Source organism: Gekko japonicus, unplaced genomic scaffold (assembly GCF_001447785.1).
Source record: "Gekko japonicus isolate JY-2015 unplaced genomic scaffold, Gekko_japonicus_V1.1 scaffold3683, whole genome shotgun sequence".
NCBI lineage: Eukaryota > Metazoa > Chordata > Lepidosauria > Squamata > Gekkonidae > Gekko > Gekko japonicus.
In genome coordinates, this window is record NW_015169895.1 from 94,660 (window position 1) to 119,584 (window position 24,925).

The 24,925-nt window shown below is 45.1% G+C and overlaps 1 protein-coding gene across 1 annotated transcript in view; it reads right to left on the minus strand.

The window, feature by feature from the left end:
- FERMT1 (fermitin family member 1) overlaps positions 1-24,925 on the minus strand; it is a gene marked incomplete at its 5' end in the record, with an annotated part of 44,866 nt that overhangs the window by 15,784 nt on the left and 4,157 nt on the right. The window contains 6 exons of the mRNA XM_015417486.1: positions 813-919; positions 2,463-2,587; positions 9,007-9,056; positions 9,967-10,095; positions 15,604-15,711; positions 21,825-21,927. Coding sequence (XP_015272972.1) covers positions 813-919; positions 2,463-2,587; positions 9,007-9,056; positions 9,967-10,095; positions 15,604-15,711; positions 21,825-21,927 — 622 coding nt within the window. The remainder of the gene's footprint in view (positions 1-812; positions 920-2,462; positions 2,588-9,006; positions 9,057-9,966; positions 10,096-15,603; positions 15,712-21,824; positions 21,928-24,925) is intronic.

Below are 24,925 nucleotides of genomic sequence, written 5' to 3' on the forward strand. Positions count from 1 at the left end.
GCATTTCCCAGGACCCCTTCAGACCCTGTGATTGGTTAACCGGGGATTTGGAGGAAAAAAATTGCACCACTGAGGAGTAGGGGGTGGTGCCTGGGAAGAAGGGATAAAAGGCCTCACCGAGGGTTGCCAGGTGCCTTCCTCCTGCCAGCGGGGGGGATTTGGGGGTAGGGCTGCCAAGTCCCCCTGGGGGGCGGATTTCCCCCCGCTTTGGAGGCCCGATTTCCGCCGCCGCGGAATCGGACCCCGGGGGAAACCCCACCCCGGCGTGCACGTCAGCCGGATGTGACGTGCTGACGCCGGGCACGCTGGGGGCGGTGCTGTCCAGGAGCCCCCCGCCGCCAAGAAAAACGCACTTGGCAACCCTATTTGGGGGGCATTCTGGGGGTGGGCGGGGATGCTGCCGGCATAATGACGTCTCTTCCCGAAGTGACGTCGTCATGTTGGGGATGTCAGGATGACACTCCACTTTTTTGGCAAAACTCTATGGTAAAAACAGCTACAAGCCATAGAGTTTTGCCCAAAAAGTAGAGCGTCGCCCCTGATGTGATGACGTCACTTCCAGAAGTGGCACTGGCAACATCACATGGGGACATCTTTTTAGGGGTGGGGTTCCCCTGCTGGCCAACAGAGCCCACATAAGCAAGGGATCCCCTGCCCCCACCTGGGGACTGCCAAGCCCAGCCTCGCCCAAAGTGAGGAGACCCGTACCAGAGAGGTGGTAGCCTACAGAGAGCCCCCCTAGTACCCTGATTACAACAGATCCCCAGACATTAAGCCCTCCTATAGGATAGGGTGGCTATTTTGCTACTCACGTTGTCACATCTCAAGTGTACTTCATTCATTCCATCAGCAACAGGGATGAGCAACTTAATTCCATATTTTTTCCCTGATACACTTACATCTGGCACAGTTTCACACCCTGCATGACAGACACACGAGAAGTCATAGGTGAGGTTGTACTTTACCTACATTCCTGGCCAAAAATAAACAGACGCAAAAACTTTTCAAGCACGAGCGACAAGAGAGAACCTGAAGTCTCAGAAAGCTTAATAGATAATCAAACAGAACTTTAAAACAGAAGAGGATAAGAAAGAAAAGACCAGCATCTAGAAGGAGAACAGGACAATTTTTTTAAGTGCAAACCATAGTATCAATAGAAGGGCAGGAAAGAAATTCCATCCCATACCTATAATTCTGAAATAATTAATTTGTCAAAGTCCCTCTATAAAGTAAATATAGCAGTGTATGAAATCCAATGCTATGCTGAAGCGCTTTGTTGCCCAAAGTGTTGCTATCACTGTTGTTATTGTTATTATTATTATTATTAACAACAACAACAACAACAATAATATATGCCCTTTTTCCAATGGGGAAAGCGGTTTACATCATTCTCCTTTCCTCCATGTTATCCTCACAACCAACACTTGAAGTAGGTTGACTGGCCAAGGTCATCCAGCCAGCTTCCATGGCAAGTGGAGACTTTAACCCAGGTCTCCTGAATCCTAGTCAAACACTCTAACTGCTATACAGCACAGGCCATTAGACTGTAGAACACAGGGAATCCTCTAGAATCTCACGACCACATGGATTACCAGTCCCATCATCCATTCTCTTGCCTGACTATAGAAACTTGGCCATAGCGAATTATTCTTATTATAAGCATACTGCATTGGCTTGGACCCTACACTGCCAATCCACTTGTGCCAATGTTTTCTTCTGGCACATTTCTCCAGGAGTTGGTGCTTTCCAAACATGCAAGATGCTCTTGCATTGATGGAGGGGAATTTTGTGTCAATACTTCCACCATGAGAAACTGCCTCATGCCACAGTGACATGCTCGTGCAAGAAAAACATGCTGGTATAGGTTCCAAAGCATAGTTGTAATATCACCATTCTTTACTTACTCCTTCAAACATTAACAAGGACATACAAAACAACAGACTCAATCGAAACATTGTGCAATAGTAGAACTGCATCAGCATGGTTCAGATGTATCAACAAACAGTGGTTTAAATAAGCTTGGGGAGGGGCTCTACAGGCTTGCACCCTCCCACGTCTCACATATTTTGATCTGATTAGCCATGTTTGATTTTGCAGCAAACAACAGTTTTCCTTTACATCTGAGTTGGCAAACTATGGTTTGCGCTTTTTCTGCCAGCCATCATCAACTATATTATTTGGTTTGCAAGGAAAGCACAAGCCAACTGTTGATTTGCTGCAAATCCAGAAACAGCTAATTATCTTGCTACATGCAAGGAGAGATGACGAGAGAGAGTGGGAGCTTGCGAGTCCAAAGGTCCCCTGGGTTTATTCACATAGTGGCACAGGCGAACCATGCCTGGTGGTCATGTTTATGCCAAAAGCAGAAGTCCACAAAGTGCACCATGCTAGGGATCCCCATCTGTCAGGCAACAAAACGGAGCCTGACTTTATACATGAAAAATGAAAAGTCACCCCCTTACCTCTTAGGTTCAGTTTCTCAATTGGCTCCCCGTGTTCAGCTTGTTTATTTTTGAAGTAAGATACTGACGTGTCCTTGAAGACAAACCAATATTCCTTGAAGGCTTTCAGTGTTAGCTTTTTGGATCTGCAAGTAAATGATAACTGTATGAGCTCTAATTAGTTAAACTTTGCTCAAGTCAGCACGGCAAACCTGCAAATGGGCACAATCCGCAACTGCCGGTACACATGTTTTTTCCCCCTTGCGGCTCCTGCCTTGCGGAACAATGGCCTGCCCCAGGAGGGCAGGAAAGCTCTCTCTCTCCCAGCCTTCTGCAAACTATGCAAAAGTGACCAATTCAAGAGGGGCTTTCCTGAGCAGGTAATAGGGTTGTACAGGGCTTTTTTTGGTAGAAAAAGCCCAGCAGGAGCTCATTAGCATAATAGGCCATATCAAACAGCAGGAACTCATTAGCATATTAGGCCACACCCACGACAGCACAGCTCATTAGCACATTAGGCCACACCCCCATGTTACCAGAAGTGTGGTCATCCAGCCACACCCACCTTTTGCTTCTTATTCTGTTTACCTTGTTTGCTGTCAAAACCCAGGGCTTTTTTTGTAGCAGGGACTCCTTTGCATGTTAGGCCACACACCCCTACTGTAGCCAATCCTAATGGGTTCCTTCTGTTGGGTGTGGCCTATTATGCTAATGAGTTCCTGCTGGGCATGGCCAACTTGGGAGCCAGCCGGAACCCCGTTCTTGTGCGTTCCTGCCCAAAAATAGCCCTGGGGTTGCACTGGTACAAAATGGTTTCACAAACTTCCTTGGATAAATGATTGAGGACTGTGGTCAACACAGCTGGGTTCAGCTTATTGTACAGAAGATCCCTATTTATGTAATTTCTGAAGTCCTAAGGCACGGGTTATGGAATGTCCCACTGTGTTGACTGTGCTGGCTCACTCTGCGTAATACGCCTGGAGTCCCCGTGAGAAAGGCGGACTATAAACAAGGCAGATAAAAATAAAATAAATACAATTCTCCTGCCTGTCAGAGACGTTTCCTTGAGTGCCCTTCGCTTCTTGATTTGAGCAGATCTGTGAAGGTTAGTTTTACTTGCCTTCCTGAGAGAAGCAAACAAAGTCCCCAAATAGTCTCAAAGCAGATGAGTTATCTTATACCTTCTTTGTTTTATTTATTTCATTCGATTTATAACCCGCACTCCCTGAAACCGGCTCAGAGCAGGTAACAACAATTTAGGAATCATACAATCTAAAACATTACAATAAATTACAGTAAATAATACTAACAGTTAAATAATTACAATAAATACAATAAAATCAATAAAATACAACTACTATATGGCTAAAAGATGGTGTAAACTCATACAGAGGAGCCATATATAACCATATGGTAAGAAGGAAAGGGGGGTAGTGAGGGGGGAGAGAGAAGAAGGGGGAGGCCAATCCTATATGATACCTATCATATCAGAAAGGAACGCGTTGTTGCCCTCAACCATAAACCCGGCAGGACAACTCTGTTTTGCAAGCCCTATGCAGGGCGCTGATCTCTCCTGGAAGAGTGTTCCACCAGGTTGGAGCCAGGGCCAAAAAAGGCCCTGACTCTGGTTGAGGACAGCTGGATGCTCTTTGGGCTGCGGACCACCAGCAAATTTTGATCACTCGAGTGTAACACTCTTCGGGGGAAATACCAGGAAAGGTGGTCCCGAAGATATGCTGGTCCCTGACAGTTTAGGGCTTTAAAGGTCAACACCAAAATCCTGAACTTGACCCAGTCTTCAATCTGGAGCCAGTGCATCTGGTAGAGCACTGGCTGGATATGTGCTCTAAAGGACGCTCCTGTCGGAACCTTCACAGCTGAGTTCTGGACCAGTTGCATTTTCTGGGTCAACCTCAAGGGTTACAGTAATCCAATCTGGAGGTGACCATTCCATGAATCACCGTGGCTAGGCCAGAGAGCGTCAGGTATGGAGCCAACTGTTTAACCTGGCAAAGATGGTAAAACGTCAACTTAACCATCTTTGTGACCTGGATCTCCATTGAAAGGGAGGCATCCAGGATCACCCCCAAACTCTTGACGGTTGGTCCTGATGTTAATGGCACACTGTCAAGAGTTGGGAGTTGGCAACCCATCCTGGCATCCCCCTGATTTAGCCACAGGACATCCATCCATCCATCCATCCATCCATCCATCCATCACAGTGATACAGAATGAAAAAAGGGAAAGGGGGCAAAAGTTTAGAAAAAAAATTAGAACAAGTATTACAAGGACTATCCAGACTATGATAAATATATAACGTTTTAAATACATATTCATAATATTCAAGATTATTTTCTCTCTCAATCTTGATGAAAACTTGACATTGGATCGATAAATATTTAATAAACTATATGAACTCATTGGCTTAAAATCAGGAAAGTATTTAACATTAACGATCAGATATTGAATATTTGGAATTATCATAACAATATATAAATTCTTGAATAATTTTAAAACATTAACATCTTATATACTATAATTGCTATAATCAGACTATAGTAAAAAAAAGCAAGCTATGCATTTTAAAGATATTTCAAAAAAGTAAACCTACATTTTAAACTGATTATATGTAAGGTATTATATCATAAAATACTTATAATTATACTAATCGTATTGCTTATATTAACCAATTAGCTAATAGATATATCTCTAAACTGAAACTATATCAAAATCTAAAGAAAAACAGTATTTCAATGACTTCATATGGCTCAGAACCAATAAAAGTAATCTGTATTACTTAGTTTTCATCTTTATCTGTAATAGGCGTAATAAGTTTCCCATTTCCTTTCAAATTCTTTGATTGGTCTTTTGTTTACATAATTTGTTTGGTCATTACAGCATATTCTGCCATTTTATCTGTCCAATTTTCACTATTAGGAAATTCCTCTGCTTTCCATTTAATTGCCACTACTACTCTGGCTGCAGTTACAGCATATTCTGCCATTTTATCTGTCCAGTTTTCACTATTAGGAAATTCCCCTGCTTTCCATTTAATTGCCACTACTATTCTGGCTGCAGTTAGCATATATCTAAACAGTTCATGTAATGTTCTTTCGGTATTGTCTGGCAAAATTCCCAACAATATAGTTTCTAGTTTCACAGCAAAGTCAATTTTTAAAATTTTCTGAAATCTCAGTATGTATGTCTTTCTCATTTTTTTTGTTCTTTTTGCAAGTTTACCACGTGTGGTAAAAAGTACCGTCTTTGCAGTTTCAGCACATCCTTATATACTTCTTGTCCATATTTACAATATCTTTCGGGTAATGTACCATTGGTAAGACATCTTATACCAATTTTCTCTTAATGCTTGACTCGTGGTGGATTTTATATCTTTCATCCATAAATTTTCCCATTGTTGAAACATTATCTGTTCTCCAAATATCTGAATCCATTTCAGCATACACATTTTAACTTGTTCTGTTTCTGTATCATATTGAAGTAAAAGCTTGTAGATTTGTCCTAATAAATGGTCTTTCCATTGGTGGTTATCTTTTCAAAGTCAGTTAAGTCTCTTATTTGACCTGTATAAGCGTGAGCGGCTTCTTTAAGTCTGGAAGTTAGTTGGAGATATACCAGCCATAGCATTTTCTTTCCTTCTTCCTTAACTGTTTGCAACAGTTTAATTTCTCCTTGTGGGTTTATCATGGTAAGTTATAAAGTTATAAATTTTCTTCACATATTTATCATAAAATGCATCTATTGGTGACATTACTGGTGAGGTCGGTGGACTAATTCTCATTCTTAAAAAGTCCCAGATTTTGAGCAAGCTATCTCTAATTAAATGATTTTTGTATTGGGTTCGGGGTTTTTTCTTTACCCAAAGATGATTATGCAACCCTTCAGTCAAGTCCGCAGTTTCCAATCTCATTGATCTGTCATTTGGATTTTTAATCTGTCATTTGGATTTTTAATCCAGGCCAGCTGCTTGATAATATAAGCTTAATATTGGGTACCGCTAGACCTCCTCTTTTCCCCCATCTTGTGTTACTTTGAATCCAATTTTTGGCTTTGTGCTATTCCAAATAAATGTACTTATGCATTTTTGCCAATCTTTCAGAGGTTTCTCTCGCATATTAAGGACCTCCATCTTTGATGGATTTAATTTCAGCCTGCTCTGCTTTCGCCAACCAACCACAGCCTCCAAACCCAGTGCCAGATTTTCTGGGATGGCCTCTGGCTGGCCACTCATCAACAGACAGAGCTGGACATCATCAGCATACTGGTGACACCCAAGCCCAAAACTCCGCACCCGGGGGCGCATAAAGATGTTAAACAACACTGGGGAGAGGACTGCCCCTTGAGGGATACCACATACCAATGGGTATTGTGGTGAAACCCTCTCCCCTAGCACTACCCTCTGTCTTCATACAGATATCTTTCTTGGGCCAATGATAGGCTCCACAGGGCTGATTAAAAGCAGGCTTATCTGCTGGGCCACAGAGGCAGTTCTTGTGATTGACCTGAAGTCTCCTTGATGCATGTCCAGATCTCAGTTTCCCCTGCTCCCAGTTAGGCCCCTGGGCATCAAACAAGAACAGTGGGACGCTGGCAAAGTGGGCGTGTGCACGATGCATTTGTGATGCTGCTGTTACAGCACTGTGATGTCGAGAGCATTGTCCTCAGCCCATGCCTGGTGTATCTTGACATGGCTTTTCACAGGTTGCTGCCTACATCACTTCTATCAAGGTTAATAGTGTAGTCTATTTCAGTCCCACGGTGAAGATCCTTGGGCTAAGGTGGTAGTTGCTACCAAAGCAACATTTTTTAAAAATCTGCACAACCAATCAAAACTCCAGTGGCAATCGGCAGCTTTACTCAGCAAATGCCCCACCTGGACCTATCCACTTTCTAAAAATTTTCGGTGGGCACCAGGAGGAGGGGGAGGAGGAGGAGATTGGATTTATACCCCACCCTTCACTACCCACAGGAGTCTCAGAGCGGCTTACAATCTCCTTCCCACCCTTCACTACCCAAAGGAGTCTCAGAGCGGCTTACAATCTCCTTTCCCTTCCTGCCCCCACAACAGGCACCTGTGAGGTAGGTGGGGCTGAAAGAGCTTTTTTGGGAACTGCCCTTGAGAGAACAGCTCTGAAGGAACTTGTGACTGACCCAAAGTCACACCAGCAGCTGCACGTGGAGGAATGGGGAATCAAACCCAGTTCTCCCAGATTAGAGTCTGTGCTCCTAACCACTACACCAAACTGGCTCTCTGTTGGGAGGCACCATGGGTACCTACGTGCCCACATCGGGGACCTCAGTTGTAACTGAACCTAATAAGAGTGTGCTGAGCTAGTATTGCTGTTTACAGTAGCATTCCTTTGAAGGGTGTAGTATGGAATTGAGGGCTGTTTTGTAAAGGGAACAGGACTGTGCTCTGCTCCAGTGTTTCTTGTATGTATTATCTTGCTTTTATGGCATTGTTTTCTAATTTATTTTTGCACAGTTTATGAGATAATAATTTCTGATACTTTTTTGTGCAGTGCTTTTAATTTTTGTGATCTTAGTCCTATCGCATTGTTTTTTTGATGTCTCATGCTATTTGAGTGCATTGTCTTACACTGCCAGCCAGAAAAACAGGCTATTAATCAAGCAAATAAAGCTGTTTGTTTTTCTAACATACCAACATGGCTACCTGCAATCTCTGTATACATAATTGTATATGTAATTATTAAAGGAGTACAAATTATAGGTAGGTGGCAGACAGTGTGTTGACTATCACCAATCAGTAAGGAGTGGGTACCACTCCTTAGAGAGGGTGGGCACACTAAACCCCCCCAGTGGGGGAGGTGTTAGCCGACGAATGGAATGTCCAGCGCGTAAGACCGAAAAGCCTAGAAAGAACTCTTTGGCATCAAGGAAGCCTGTAATGGGCCGTCCGGCCAGGCGGTGGCAGTGCTGCGCTGCAACTTGAAGCAGTCCAGAGAAAGCTGAAGACATCAAGCTATGCTGAGGGAAAAATGCCGTTGAAACATGTCTGACCTTACAGCTGAACAAAAACTCCCCGTTGGCTGTGAATGATTTAAAGATTATATGTTGTCCTCCCTTACCCCTTGAATCATTGTTAGTACCGTGTGTAATGGAGTAACTGTAAATCAGAGTCAGCAAGCTCTGCAGGATTGAGCAATTAATAAATTGAAAGATTTATTTATTTATATTATTACCCATTGCGTGTGTTGATAATCAGAGCTTTCTAATGGTTCAGATAAGCCTCCCTTATACAGTGGCTTTATTTACAGTGGTAAGTTGCTAGCTGTTTCATCCATTCATCACCAATTCTATAGCATGTAAAGATAAAAGAACCTGAAAGCTTTGAACTCTGCTAAGTGTTTGGGATTAGTAATGGGTTGTGACCTTCCCCTTAGAAACTAGTTTGGCTTCAAAGGGAATTTGATGGTTATTTTTACACACAAATCACCAAGAAGATCAGCTGTATTCTGAGTACTAAATAGCTACAGACATCTTTACTATACTTCTTCGCCCATCGCTTAATTTTGTTTTTACTTACCTAAATAACTTGAGGTTGTCTGCAAGTCTTGGTATGTCTGTGATGTCCTCCTAGGAAGAGCCAAGGAATATTTTAGCACAATGTAATTATCAGATATAAATCACATACATCATTTTCATCAGTCCACAGTACGCTTCCTGTCTTTTGCTGCCTGCCCCATAACATTACTTTAATCCCAGTTCAACAACAGGCTGTGGAAATTAACTCGGGTTCCCAGACAGTGGGCTGCTTAAAACTGGGAGTGGTGAAATATCAAAAAGATACCTACATACCTATTTACCTACCTATCTGGAGTAGCAGGAATATATGCAAATTTTGTCTTTCTAGAAATCACAGTTGAGTAAAGGGCACAATCAACACAGTGTTAGGACAAGAGGCAGTGTGGTGTAGTGGTTAGAATGTGGCCTAGGATCTGAGAGACTCCAGGTTCGAATCCCTACTCTGCCACTGGTGACCTTCGGCCAGTCACACACTCTCAGCTGAACCTACTCCACAGGGCTGTTGTCAGGACAAAAACAGAGGCGAGGAGAATGATGGAAGCGGATTTGGGTCCCCACTGTGGAGAAAGGCAGGGCAGACATAAAAAATAAATTATTTGCTTGGAGTGACGGGAGCATATCTATGGATGGAAAGATTTCTGGCCGTAGAGCACAACTTTTCCCCCTTTCCTGCTGCTGTGGAAGTATGACGTTTTAGGCTGCAACAGCAGAGGGGAGGGCGAGAAATTCATGTGTGTGGGTGGAAATCATGCCATACACAGAAACACTTGGCTGGATCCAAACCTATTATTTCAACAAGATACCTGTGCCTAGAAGGGAGGTGAGATGTGATTATGAAACTCTCAGGGTGTGTTTTCCCTGTCAGATATTGTTTGAGAGCACTGGAAAAAAGCAAAAAATTCTCTCTTCCATGCCAACCCTTGTCTTGGTTTTGACCCACAGATGCAAACGTGTGACATACCAAAATACTGTCCGATTTTCCACCTTCTAGAGCTACTTCCAGATTCACAAGAGCAGCCTCCACTTCATCGGTTTCGGCTTCAGGTGTGAAATCCTGCGACCCTGATAACGACAGCTTGCAGATGTGATACTACAAATGGAGATAAAAATGATGGAGTTTATGCCCTTCACGTGTAGGAGGAATTTGTTGCAAGTTACCAATAACTAGGGTTGCCAGCTCCGGGTTGGACAATACCCGGAGATTTTGGGGGTGGAGCCTGAAAAGGGTGGGGTTTGGGGAGGGGAGGGGCAACCTATCTTCTAGGGTTGCCAGGTCCCTATCTTTTCCTGGAGGGGGTGGGGTTTCCCCCACTGGCCAGCTGGCCGGTGGGCGTATTGGCCCCCCCCGAAATCAGGGGAACCCCTGCCCCCATTGGGGGGATGGCCACCCCATTATCACCCTAGTTTACCCATTCCCCCAATCTCTCCCTTCTCCCCCATTTCAGTTTTTCTTTCAGTGTTCTACTACTTTCGTTCTTATCATTTGCTTTACAATTTTCAGGAAAGCAAGGGCAAGGAATGACCTAGCTCTCGGGGATACACAAACACAGCAGTTAAGGTGTTCCTGACTTGCCAAGAGGCAGTGAGCCTATGCCCAACCAAAATAACTGGAAAGAACATCATAGAACAGGTGTGCAGCTAAAGATACAAAGCTTGAGTGGAGAGCCTACACTTGAATCCATAAAATATCCATTTTTGGGGGGCAGATGTTTAACATTCCTCAGAAAATCAAGCTCAAGAGCCACCAGTTTCTCTTTTTCTCTCTCCCCAGAGTAGCATCCTAATTAGCTAGCCCTTGCAACGATCACAGAGTCACTTGCCCCCTTGACCACAGTAGTATTTTGTTGTTTTTTTAAGCTGTACACAGATACAAAAATGGATAGGTTCCTAACAAACTTTAACCAGAGGACTGGGGTGGTGGTGGTCAAAACCCTGCCTGAAGGACAGGGAGGAAGGGCAAAGAGAGAGGCTGAAATTAGCACTGCCTTTTGAGCTAGGTTTGTGTATTGCTGGAGACGTGAAGATGGAAACAGTCTTAATATTACAAAGCACTTCACAGCAGAAAATAAAGTACTGCCTTCTGCAGAAAGGTATTGCTATACACATTCCAGGAGCTGCGGTGTCTCAAGTGGTTAAGACGCTGAACTGCAGCCTGTGGAAGGTCAGTAGTTCAGCAGTTCGAGACTTGGGTGCCGCATGACGGAGTGAGCTCCCGTCTCTAGTTCCAGCTCCTGCCAACCTAGCAGTTCGGAAGCAAGAAATTGCAAGTAGATAAATAGGTACCACTTCGGTGGGAAGGTAACAGCGTTCCGTGCGCCTTGGTGTTTAGTCATGCTGGCCACATGACCATGGAAACGTCTTCGGACAGCGCTGACTCTTCGGCTTGGAAACGGAGATGAGCACTGCAACCCTAGAGTTGGACTCGACTGGCTTTCGAGTAAGGGAAACTTTTACCTTTATACACATTCAATGATTTCTGTTTAAATTTTATTTTTAATTGCAATCCCCAAGCATAGCTAGATTTGAGTTCAGTAGCACCTTAGAGACCAACAAGTTTTTTGGGGGATAAGTTTCTAGAGTCAGAGCTCCTTTCATGAGATACCTGAGGAAGGGAGCGTGGACTCGCAAAAGCTTATCCCCCCAAAATCTTGTTGGTCTGTCTCGAAGGCACTATTGGATGAGCATCTAGCAGTTCTCCTGCAGACCAGCAGGGCTACCCTCTGAAACAAGCCTGTCTACAGGTATCTATAAATCGTTTTCAGATACCTAAGATGTGTCCATAGGCAATCGCTGTCTGTATGCTGAAATGTCAATAAGGTTGTAAGGTATTCAGATCCGTCGGATTATGGAAGACGGTCGTTTATCTTTCCAGTGCAGTAATATAAATCTTTTAGCCAATGGTAAGGGCATGGAACAGCATTCCGTGCGCCTTGGTGTTTAGTCATGCCGGCCACATGACCACGGAAACATCTTCGGACAGCGCTGGCTCTTCGGCTTGGAAACGGAGATGAGCACCGCAACCCTAGAGTCGGATTCGACTGGCTTTCGAGCAAGGGAACCTTTACCTTTGCCTTTAAGGGCATGGAGGGTCCATTTTTGTTGACCATCAGACAGCCTCCAGAAGATGGGCAAATCGTTTAAAAGTACATAAGCATCCTCAAAGATCAAATCTGAGACCAGTAATTACTCCCTCTCCAAAAGGCCAAATAACTGGACAGGCCCCTAACATATGTTTAAGAGACATATCCATAAATTACAACGCCAACAATGAGACACTTTACTTAGTCCTTTACTAAAAAGGTGCTGCAGTGTCCTATCTATCCTAAGCAATCTTGCTGTGAGAGCCACAGAAAGAACAGGTATGAAGTTTAGGGCCATATCCCATTGTTTTGGCATGCAAAATCCTAACCTCATGCACAGGAAGCAAAATTGAGGCTGCTTTCTTATGAATGTACCACTCCTGTTTTGTTTTGAAACTAGATCACCTAGGACCTAGGTGATCTGCTTGCCAACATTCCAGAGACCCTGGCCTGCTGCCTGCACATACCACAACCACCGTCCTCCTGAACCCTATCAGGGAGCTCCGCAGCACCAATCCACAATGCAGACTTTGAAAAGCAGGTCTCTCTTTTGTAACACTGAGTTGTTTCAAGGCAGAAGGCAGTATGCTACTGCTGTTTTAGGTATGTTTTCTAATGCCAAGTTTCCCAACTTGAAGGTCGGGACCAATGTTCTCTCTAAGCTATGGAGTCCTCTGAGCAAAAATTCTGCTTTGTGAGACACTGGCATTAAAGTTGTGAGCGAGGGATTTGGCTGCTGCATAAATTAGTTTGCTCTGGAACCATCCTTCCTGAGCAAAGACAAGAATGTATGAGCCAGAGGCTAAAAAACTGTGAGCTAGCTCACACTAACTCAGCTTAGAGGGAATGCTGGTCGGGACCCCAAAAGTGGGTCATGAAGCCTCTGAGAGTGGGTTGCGAATCAGCCCCCCAATCGCCACCCCTACACTTTCCATTGTTCTCTTTTGTATTTTGGAAACCAAGATCTGAACTTGGAAACAGTATCTTCCATGTCATACATTAGTTGGTATTTTTTCTTCACTGCACGTACGTATTGATCAGGTAAAATGTGTCCTGATGGTTGTTAAAAAGTGAGTGGAAACCTTGGGGATTAGAAGGAGTAATAGAGAAGGAGGGGGTGGTCAAAGGCTGGAATGTAACCTCCATATGAATGGCCGTGTATATTGGAATGCCACCTGCGTGGGGTTCATACAGGAGGCAGCTGCACCCTTTGTGCCATGTTGATTGGTTCTTCAAAACATCTGGTGAGCCACTGTAGAAAATGGAATGCTGAATTAGACGGGTTGGGTACCAGGGTCATAGTTTTCCTGGGGTACCAAAAAATCCCTCGGGCCTTGCATGGGTCACCATACCAAGTAAATCTGGACTTGTGGGTCACCATACAGAAAAGGTTGGGAATCACTGTTCTAGTGGACCAACACGCCTACCTGCATTTTTGTCAGCTTTGTACAAGGGACTGTGTCCAGTGTTCTCTCTAAGCTGAGTTAGTGGGAGCTAGCTCACAGTTTTTTTAGCCTCCGGCTCACAGATTTTTGTCTTTGCTCAGGAAGGATGGCTCCAGAGCAAACTAATTTATGCAGTAGCTAAATTGCTCGCTCACAACTTTAATGCCAATAGCTCACAAAGCAGAATTTTTGATCACAGGACTCCACAGCTTAGAGGAAACGTTGATTGTGTCAAGTACAAAAGGTTTGGAAATCGTACACTCAAAGGAGATAAAGATTGCCAGTGCCTAACTTGACTAAGGAGCTTTCCCCCCAAAGTTGCTGGATCAGCTTGATAGCAGCAAGGCAGTCACGCTTCTCACACCATGCTACGGTTGCCAGGTCCTACCTGGCACCTGGCGAGGGGCTCCGAGGTCCTTCCTGGGATCTTCTGCCGTGTGCACAAAGCACGCGGGGTGCGATGACGTCACCCGGAAGTGACGTCATTGCACTGTCAACATTGGGGGGGGGGGGCAGGTATGAAGTTTAGGGCCATATCCCATTGCTTTGGCAAAACAGGTGCCATGCGAAATCCTAACTTCATGCACAGGAAGCAAAATCGAGGCTGCTTTCTTATGAATGTACCACTCCTGTTTTGTTTTGAAACTAGATCACCTAGGTGATCCGCTTGCCAACATTCCAGAGACCCTGGCCTGCTGCCTGCACATACCACAACCACCGTCCTCCTGAACCCTATCAGGGAGCTCCGCAGCACCCATCCACAATGCAGACTTTGAAAAGCAGGTCTCTCTTTTGTAACACTGAGTTGTTTCAAGGCAGAAGGCAGTATGCTACTGCTGCTGTTTTAGGTATGTTTTCTAATGCCGAGTTTCCCAACTTGAAGGTCGGGACCAATGCTCCCTCTAAGCTATGGAGTCCTGTGAGCAAAAATTCTGCCTCCATGCGTCGAACCCAGTCCTTTTCACCCTGTTCTGGAGTGGAGCTTCCACCGCCGGCCAGCCCTGAAAAGCAGGGGAACCCCCGTTGGGACCTGGGAACCCTACACATTGCGCGTTGGTGATCAATTTTGGGAAAGGGAGGATATTCAGCTGGATGTTTTGGGCAACAATCAAGCAGAGAAAAATGGGTTTCTTTTCCCTTTAAATTGTAAAGCAAAGCAGAGAGCTCAGTTTTGCATTGCAGGGGAACCCCTCCATTGCAAAACTGAGTTTAGGCTGAAGGGTTAAACCCCTTCACCCTTTCCTGCAGGTCCAGAGGCAAACTGAGGCTGCAAAAGCACGCAGTTTGCATTTTATGGATGGGACAAGAAAGGTGGTCTTTGTCTCTTCTGTCAGAGCCCTAAGAGTGTACTGTACTTGTTGATCCGAATACTGCTGCTGTATCTACCGCTATGATTTTGACTAGCAAAGAATGTTCCTTTGACAGCTGTGGAATATTTCCTGAATGGGCAATTCACCTCGGGGCCGGAGTCAGACAAGGGCAGATAGACCGGAACCAGAGAGCTGCTAGCTGCAGTCATTGGAAAACTGGGGGGGTTCAGTAGGGGTGAGGGATGCACACGTGGCTGTCTAAGGATCACATGCAGGGGTCAGAGATCTGCTGCCATCTGGAAAGGTGCCTCCTTGCATCCATTTGCACAGCTTGAAAATAAGACGGACACTGCAAAGTTGTCCCTGTAAGTCTCCAGGAGTCTCTCCTCCAAAGGAAGTGAATCTTGGCGTCTCTTATGTTCTTAACTGCAGAAGGCTCGGAAACGGAAGAGTGCACAACTCTCCCTGCTCCAGGAATATTGTGCAGTTCAGTTTCAGCATGGTTACAGCAGCTTTACAAAAGTTTAACCTCCAAATGCCATACAGGACTGAGGCATCTGTTAATAATTTACATGGGTATAAACTGAGTTTGCAATAGCAAACCAGCAAATCGCTATTGAAAGCAGTGTGTGTGTGCGTGTGTGTGTGTGTGCAGGGCTTACACGGAACCGTCAATACAGGCTTCCTTCATCATGCTCCTGTCTTGGCTGGCGCCTGCCCTGACAGAACAACTGGTTTGGCAACTTAATGCTCAAGTCCATACCTGCAATGCAGCGAAGATGAAGGTCTCTTCCTCCGTGCAGTCAATTTCTTCCAGCAGAATAGCCCATCGGGCCTGTTCGTACAGCTGGTTGATCCGAATCGCGTCGTACTGGCAAAAAAAGTGCAGCCCTTAGAGATGACGAGTCCTAAGCCGGTGGAGGTCAACATTTCAAACAAGCAGGCCACCAAGTTACGGCTTTGCACTCCAGTGTTTTGTGTAAAGACGCCCACTCCTCACCCACCCCTCCCTTCTGTCACGCCCGTCAAATATTTCTATCTCTTAGGCAATCCTGTGCATTTGCATTAGGGTGTGAGCACCATTGAGCTAACTGTGTCTTAGTAAACATGCCCCCGGGGTCCTGCTTTCTGCCTCCTGAGCTGGGAAGGAGACAGTAGCATCACATGGGAATAGAAGTGTGATTCTATGCAATAAGGCATGGTTGCCAGCTCCGGGTTGGGAAACAGAACTTGAGAGATATGTTCTCCTAGATAGGTTAGTATGTTTACCACAAGGGTTCCGATGGGTCCCTAGAAAACATGCTGCTATTTTAAGAGTTTTATACTCACAAAGAGAATTTATTGCACCTCATATGTCCTGTACGTACATCACGGTCCTTGAAAAAGATTGCATTCGATGCAGGTAAATTACCAGAGCCCCCTGGGACTAGTGATTGTGAAACTGACCAGGTGCTGTTTGAATGTTTGAACACAGCCTAAACCTGTACTTTTACATAAGAACATACGAGATACCAATGTTGGATCAGGCGAAAGGCCCATCCAGTCCAACACTCTGTATCACACAGTGGCCAGAAATACCAATTGCCATCAGGAGGTCCACCAGTGGGGCCAGGACATTAGGAGCCCTCCCACTGTTGGCCCCCCCAAGCACCAAGATGACAGAGCATCACTTGCCACAGAGTCCCTATCTATACCTTGTGAGCCACGGATGGATCTCTGCTCCAGATGCTTATCTAATTCCCTTTTGAAGCCGTCCATGCTTGTAGCCGCCACCACCTCCTGTGGCAGTGAATTCCGTGTGTGTATTGTTTGGTGTGTGTATTGTTTGTGTATTGTTTGGGTGAAACCTATGTTTGGATCCTGAGCTGGGAAGGAGACAGTAGCATCGCATGGGAATGGAAGTCTGATTCTATGCAATAAGGCAAGGTTGCCAGCTCCGGGTTGGGAAACAGAACTTGAGAGATATGTTCTCCTAGATAGGTTAGTATGTTTACCACAAAGGTTCCGATGGGTCCCTAGAAAATATGCTGCTATTTTAAGAGTTTTATACAAAGAGAATTTATTGCGCCTCATATGTCCTGTACGTACATCACGGTCCTTGAAAAAGATTGCATTCGATACAGGTAAATTACTAGAGTCCCCTGGGACTAGTGATTATGAAACTGACAAGGTGCTGTTTGAATGTTCGAACACAGCCTAAACCTGCACTTTTGATGTATTGTTTGGGTGAAACCTATGTTTGGTAATACTTGACACCAATATTTATATAACAGTATAGAAAAATGAAAACGAAAAGCACAAAATAGGTCTATCTTAAGCATACACCTATTACACACAGTGTCATATACTTTTCCATATCACCAGGAAGTTGGCAGGCCTATATGCCTGCTCTGAAGGTAATGGGTGATTTCAACTGATTATTCACTGTCAGTTACAGATTAAGGTCTTTGTTGCACGCACCAGCCAAGATCACAGGAGTTGTTTGTGACATAGCACTAATGCCACATATATTACAAAAATTATACCCAGCTTTTCTCCCCTCGTGGCTCAGGCATCTTGTGATTCTGTACTGCCGTAATCCTTAATAAAACAAAACCCTAACCCCTCCCACAAGGAGATGCTTGCAGCTCAAACACAATTAAACGCCCTAGAAAATAAAACAGCCTTACAGTGCCTCTGAAAAGCTTCTAGGGATAACCCATCCTCACCTCCTCAGGGAGCCTGTTCCACAAAGCAGGAGCTGCTATTGAAAGGATACCAGGTGGTTTTACTAGATTCCAGGTGGGCTACCAGGACTGGTGCACACAGGGGGGGAGGAAGAAGAAGAAGAAGAGGAAGAGGAAGAGGAAGAAGAGGCAGAAGAGGAAGAAGAGGAAGAAGAGGAAGAAGAGGAAGAAGAGGAAGAAGAAGAGGAAGAGGAAGAAGAAGAGGAAGAGGAGGAGGAGGAGATTGGATTTATACCCCACCCTTCACTACCCAAAGGAGTCTCAGAGTGGTTTACAAACTCCTTTCCCTTCCCCACAACAGACACCCTGTGAGGTAGGTGGGGCTGAGAGAGCTCTGACAGAAACTGCTCTTTTTTCAAGAACAGCTGTGCCAGAACTATGGCTTGCCCAAGGTCATCCAGCAGGTGCAAGTGGACGAGTGGGGGATCAAACCTGGTTCTCCCAGGTTAGAGTCTGCGCACTTAACCACTACACCAAACTGGCCATGAAGGGCTTTAAGTTTCATAACCAGCCCCTTCAATTGAACTTGCTTGTTTCTGAGCCATTTTGAAATGGGCATGATGCGTTTCTATCAGCTACCCCCTGACAATAATTGGGCTGCTGCTGTATTCCGAAATAGCTGCAGCGACAATGCAAGCCTCCACATGTTCACTCAGAAGTAAGTCCCGCCTGAGGTCCATGAGGCTTGCTCCCTAGTAAAAGTGTGTCTAGGGCTGTACGCTCTGCCAATCATATCCTATTTTACCCCCAAACATATACGAAAATCATAACTTCTGTGTTTCTACTCACATCCCTGAACTCCATGAAAGCCATGCATGGCTTCTGAGCCACAGCTGTGCCACAGGTCTGGGCAGCTAGTAGCCCGTGGCTCCAAGCACATGATGAGCTGAGTGTCCCTATTATGCTCTCATAACCCCAGAGGGTTATGGGTAACACTCAGTTCATGCATGAGTGGAGATACGACTAGCTCCTGTGCACACAGTGGTGTGCCCATGCCAGGTCACTGACGTAAACTGCTCTCTTCCCATACCTGTATTAACCTTTGCAATGGAAAAAGGCAGGTATACATTTTATACCTTTCTTTTTTTCTGTCCCAGGATTAATAGGAGCTGTACGTGTGTATCAATGCTCCCTCTAAGCTGTGGAGACTTGTGAGCAAAAACTCTACTCTGTGAGCTACTGGCATTAAAGTTGTGAGCGAGCGATTTGGCTACTGCATAAATTAGTTGGCTCTGGAGCCCTCCCTTCCTGAGCTAAGACAAAAATGTGTGAGCTGGAGGCTAAAAAACACTGAGCTAGAGCACACTAACTCAGTTTAGAGGGAACACTGATGTGTATATGTGTGGCGGATTAAATTATGAGAAGAGAAGGCTTCAATCCCTCACCCTGTACCAGTTTACTGATTTAAACTGCTTGCTTCCCATAGCTGTATTAACCTTTGCAATGGAAAAATACAGGCACCCATAATAATAGCAGCTGTTGAGTGTGTGTATGTGTGTGTGCCTGTGGGGAGATTAAATTAAGGAAATAATGCTGTGAGAAAGGTTTAAGTCCCCCTCACCCCCAGCATCACTGCTCTAAGGACCCCTCAGTAACTGTGCAGGGGAGGGGAGACAAAAGGAGATATAATGAAAAATATCCCATATCATATGGAGCCAGTTTGGTGCAGTGGTTAGGAGCATGCAGCAGCTGGGGTGACTTTGGGTCAGTTAGAAGTTCTTTCGGAGCTGTTCTCTCATGAGCAGTACTCGAGAGAGCTCTCTCAGCCCCGCCTACCTCACAGGGTGTCTGTTGTGGGGAGGGGAAGCTGCTCTGAGACTCCTTCGGGTAGTGAAGGGCGGGGTATAAATCCAATCTCTCCTCCTTCTTCTAGTCTGATTGTGACTTACAACAATGCAGCTCACATAAGGCATAATTATAGCAATCACGGACAGTGAAGCTGAACTTCAAGCACTGTTGCCAAAGATTAAAGAATATATTGGTAGGAGAAACTATGACTCCCTTCCTAAGATTGATTCCAAGTGCAATGCAATGAAGAATTTTAACAATCTGATTTGGAAACCTGGGGACACGTTAGGGCAGGAGTTACAGGGGCAGAGTTTTTACTGTGTATCTGCATAAAGATCGGCACTCAGACTGCTGCTTCAGGTTATCAGTTCCCAGTCTTCTTAGTAGAAAACCCATAGAAAACCCACATTTTTTTTGTTCTTTGACTTCCATTTCTCCCATTTAATCTGCAAACAGCTTCCTTAATGGCCAACCATAAAAGAGTTGTGGGAATCACATCTCTGACATGTTGACCTACTTGAAATTGCTCCATAACATTTCAATCAGGGTTAATCTTTTTTGCCTGAAATGGAAGTCAAAAGTCTGGCACTGACTGATAGGAACGACTGATAGGAATGATAAAAGTAAATTTGGGAGAAACAGAATACTGTCCATACATGGCAGAAAGATACTTTCGGAAAGGGACTGGGTTCAGTTTCTTGCCTCTCTGTTCAAGGTTATATACTATAGCATACATGTGTGAGATTAACCGTATATCTTTAGCAATGCAATACTAAAAGTTTCAGCCTTCAAAGTCCATTCGAAGTCAATGGGATTAGTAGGGTAGAGCTCTGCTTAGGATTGCACTGTCAGTAATATTACTATGGCCCCAGTCACACGGCAAAGTTGCCACGGGAGAGGCACGGAAGGTGGGCGGATTATCCGAGCGCGATCACACCCCAACATCTGGGAAGTGGAGCGCACCCGTGGCTTACCGCCGACAATGCGCATTTAAAAAATAGTACCTCCAAGGTACTAGTAAACGTTTGCCACGGGCTGCCTCCAGACGCCCGTGGTGTGATCGCGCCGGCGTGCGGCATTCCCCTCCGGTCCCTCATTTGCCTGCTGGCACCGAGGGAAGGACCCGTGCTGTGCCGCCGGCGCGTCTGATTGCATAATCGCGGATCAAACTGCGCCGGGGCAATTAGCCACGCCTCCCCCCTGCGATATCCGGCCCGTGTCCCCGGGGCCTATGATGCATACATTTAGTATTAGGTAGAACTTGCAAGAAGTGCTGTGTGTGTGTTTGTGTGTGAAGTGCTATGAAGTCACAGCTGACCCCAGTAGAGTTTTCAAGGCAAGGGATGTTCAGAGGTGGTTTGCCATGGCCTGCCTCTGCGTACCAACCCTGGGCTTCCTGGGTGGTCTCCCATCCAAGGACTATCCAGGGCCAACCCTGCTTTGCTTCTGAGATCTGATGAGATCAGACTATAGCCAGGTCAGGGCTTAGAAGTGCTCTATAACTGAAAGCAAACTATTGGAAGAGCTATAACACCATTGCCTGCAAAGGAACAAGAAATGGATTTCCCTAGGATCATGAAACAAAGTTATGAAACTGAGAAAGGAGACCCAAAATGAATTTTCAGGGGAAATGCAACGTTTCCCCCCTCGTGTTTCGTGATCCAACGTTGGAGGCCACTGGTTGGATCCAACCAGCTTTCCTGCAGGAGAAAAAGGAAGGATCGGTCCCCCTCTGAGCACCCAAAATGATTCTACCGAAGAACATGGTTCCTGCATGTACAAAAGCCATATGGCACAGGGGAGAACCGAGTGAAACAGAGTTGAGAGAGCTGATTGGATTCAACACTATAGTTGTACTTTCTTTAATCTGAATGTTTGTATATTCTGCCTTAGGCAAACCTGGCAAGGTGAGATGGCTCCTCCTTTGTAATTGGATTACTTTATTTTACTTAACATATGTAAACAAAATTGGGACGGTATGGTAATATACGGAAAGTACAAAACACACCTGGATAACTACGAGCAGTGGATTACCAAGATTTAGATAAAATATGCTGCAGTGGCTCAAGTGGTTAAGACGCTGAACTTCAGGCTGTGGAATGTCAGTAGTTCAGCAGTTCGAGACCCGTGTACAGCATGACGGAGTGAGCTCCCGTCTCTAGTTCCAGCTCCTGCCAACCTAGCAGTTCAAAAGCAAGAAATTGCAAGTAGATAAATAGGTACCACTTCGGTGGGAAGGTAACAGCGTTCTGTGCGCCTTGGTGTTTAGTCATGCCGGCCACATGACCACGGAAACGTCTTCGGACAGTGCTGGCTCTTCGGCTTTGAAACGGAGATGAGCCTAGAATCGGACTCGACTGGCTTTCGAGCAAGGGAACCTTTACCTTTTAGGCAAGCCCTGAACTTTGCTTTTTACCTGACATGCTAAAAATTATGACAAACTATGGAAGGAAGTCTGTGAGTTTCTTACTTTTGCATTCAAATCGAAGAAGGTGTAGTATTTGAAGCGTAACAACAGCTGATCTTCCTCCTGGATCCTTTGTTCCATAAGCGATCGGGATGAATCTAGCCACCTGGAAGAAGAAAGAAAATACACACACAAAATGAATTCCACCCAGCTGAGCTGAAAGGGAAATTTCTTAAGCTGCCACCCCATGAAGAGACAAGGCATTCAGCTTCTAATATTTGCACACAGCAAACTACCCATTCCTAATGACCACGGCCTTTCCCAAATTTAGAGTCGAGTGGCACCTTTAAGACCAACAAATGTTTATTCAAGGTATGAGCTCTCGTGTGCAAAGCACACGTTCTCAAATACACTGGAGTGGAAGGTGGAGTTCAAACTTATGGACAGCGGCTGAACAATTAACATGTAACATGATAAAGATGTTTTAAGATAAGTGAAGACAAAACCAAATAAGAAGCTAAGATTATAAGGTCAACAGCTGTTCTGGATTTAATTAAGGGAGGAAAGGAAAGCAATAAATATGTCAAAATAGGGGATAAATGTGTAAAGGTATGTTTTCTAATTGTGGGAAGTAAACTGAGACTCTCCGTTCGTCTCCTCTCAGGCATGGAGGTAACAGCCTTTTCCCCTTTCTTTTTTGAGGTGGGTGCGGTGGTGTGTCAACAAAACATTCCAAACTTTATTTATTTATTTATTCTTCAAATTTCTACCCCGCCCTCCCAGCCAAAGCTGGGAGTCTAGTCTTTTGCAAATTATCTTTTGCAAATTAATGTCTGTACATTGAAATGCTTCTTCATAACCTCTTACTTCTTTCAGAACTACCTCCTTGTTTATACAACTGATAGTATCTGTTCAATATTTTCTTACTGCTTGACTATGTACTATTCATAAAAATTCAATAAAACATTAATCGGCGGGGGGGGAGGTGCCACTGGACTCTAAATTTGTTCTACTGTTTCAGACCAACATGGCTGACCACCTGGAACTATGAACCAGGCATATAAAATGGCACACAGAATACCGGGGGGTGGGGGGGTGGGGGGAGCGAAAGAATCTTCCATCTCGCACAGCTGTTGCATTTTGTGAATCAGAGCAAAACTTCACTCTCTTGCAATTTAGCACATGTAAAAAAACTCAAGCAAAATTCCATGAATCATTCTGACAGGATATTTTAAAATCTATTTGAAATATTCCTTACATACTCAGTCCATTTTAATTACTGCTGTTTTAAATATTTCTAGGGAAATGCGACGGGAAAGGCATGAGAGGAGACGCATGAGAGGGTGCAGCAGAGCCCATGAGTGACACCGATGACCATGAAGGATGCTGTGGAGTGATTCTGGACACAGAAATGTCTCTCGCTAAGGAAAGCCTCATTCAAGGCCGCAGAAGCCCTGGCTGGGTTTTATAGGTTTCATAACCCTTTTTCCCCAGCCTGGAATTTGAGGGTCGCCAGGAAGTTGTCCATCCCGGCACCGGCCATACACAGACCTGCTTAACATCAGCAAGGTTATTGCGCATGAGGCTTCAGACTCTTCTCTGGGACTTAAGTTCTGCAAAGAAACTAAGCCTCATTGCCTTTGGGAGATGAGTCACATTCTCCTTTACTGAGAGACAGTGTGGGTATAGTGGACACAGTGCTGGACTAGGAGCCTGGGTGACCTGGTTTCGGATCTCCACTTCTACCATCAGCTGAGCACTCGGGTTAGAATGGGTAAAAGCAGGGCTTTTTTTGTAGAAAAAGCCCAGTAGGAACTCATTAGCATAACAGGCCACACCCGACAGCAGAAACTCACAGCATATTAGGCCACACCCCGTGCCTTCCCTTGGCTTGCCCGGGCACCCCACGACTGCAGGGAACCCGGGCAAGCCAGACCTTGGACAGGCCGGGGAAGACACAAGGAGGCATTTAAATGCCTCCCCAATCCTTCCAGACCCACCCTGCCCCGTCTACCTCGGAGTCGCCGGGGGGTCACTCTCCAGACCTTCCCTCTGTAGGCACGCACACAGAGGTGCTGGCTTTAGTGGGTGTGGCCAACTCTGAAGCCAGCCTGAACTCCATTCCTGTGCGTTCCTGCCCAAAAATAGCCCTGGGTAAAAGGAAGTACTTCTTCACCCAAAAAGTGATTAACGCATGGAATTCACGGCCACGGGAGGTGGTGGCAGCTACAAGCATGGAAGGCTTCAAGAGGGAATTAGATAAGCATATGGAGCAGAGGTCCATCAGTGGCAATTAGCCACAAGGCATAGAGAGGAACTCTGGGGCAAGTGATGCTCTGTATTCTTGGTGCTTGGGGGCGTCAACAGTGGGAGGGCTTCTAATGTCCTGGCCCCACTGCTGGACCTCCTGATGGCACCTGGTATTTCTGGCCACTGTGTGACACAGAGTGTTGGACTGGATGGGCCATTGGCCTGATCCAGCACTGGCTTCTCTTATGTTCTTATGACCTTGGGCCTGTCACAAACTCTCAGACTGGCCTACCTCACAGGGTGGTTGTTGTGAGAAAATGGAGGAGGGAGAACAATATCTTAAGCTGCTCTGAGTCCCAACTGTAGGGAGAAAAAACGGAATATAAATAAAGTACGGTCAGATTGCAACAGATTTATGGTGATCCCTCATGGGGTTTTCAAGGCAAGAGGCGAACAGAGGCAGTTTGCCATGGCCTGCCTCTGCGTAGCAACCCTGGGCTTCCTTGGTGGTCTCCCATCCAAGTACTAACCAAGGTTGACCCTGCTTAGCTTCTGAGCTCTTTTTTAAAAAATAATTAGTTTTTATTTTTTTTAAAAAAATAGACAGCTTAATATACAGTTCTTCTACATAGTTAACCAACTCAAATATTCTAAAGAATTCATGCTCAACAGTGCCATTATGCTTTAAAGGGCACCCACTTAATGGATTACAAATTTAAACATCAGAACAAAATAAAAATAAGAGGGGGGAAATTCCATACATTTCGTTATAGGTGGTCATAGAAGCAAAACATTCTTTATATATCTTATTTGGAGGGAGTATATTATTCAGAACCAAAAACTCCATTATTGGAAGCCGCATTCCAACAGAATTTGTTAAGCTACCGTCCGACTCTGAAGTGTCAATTCCTGCT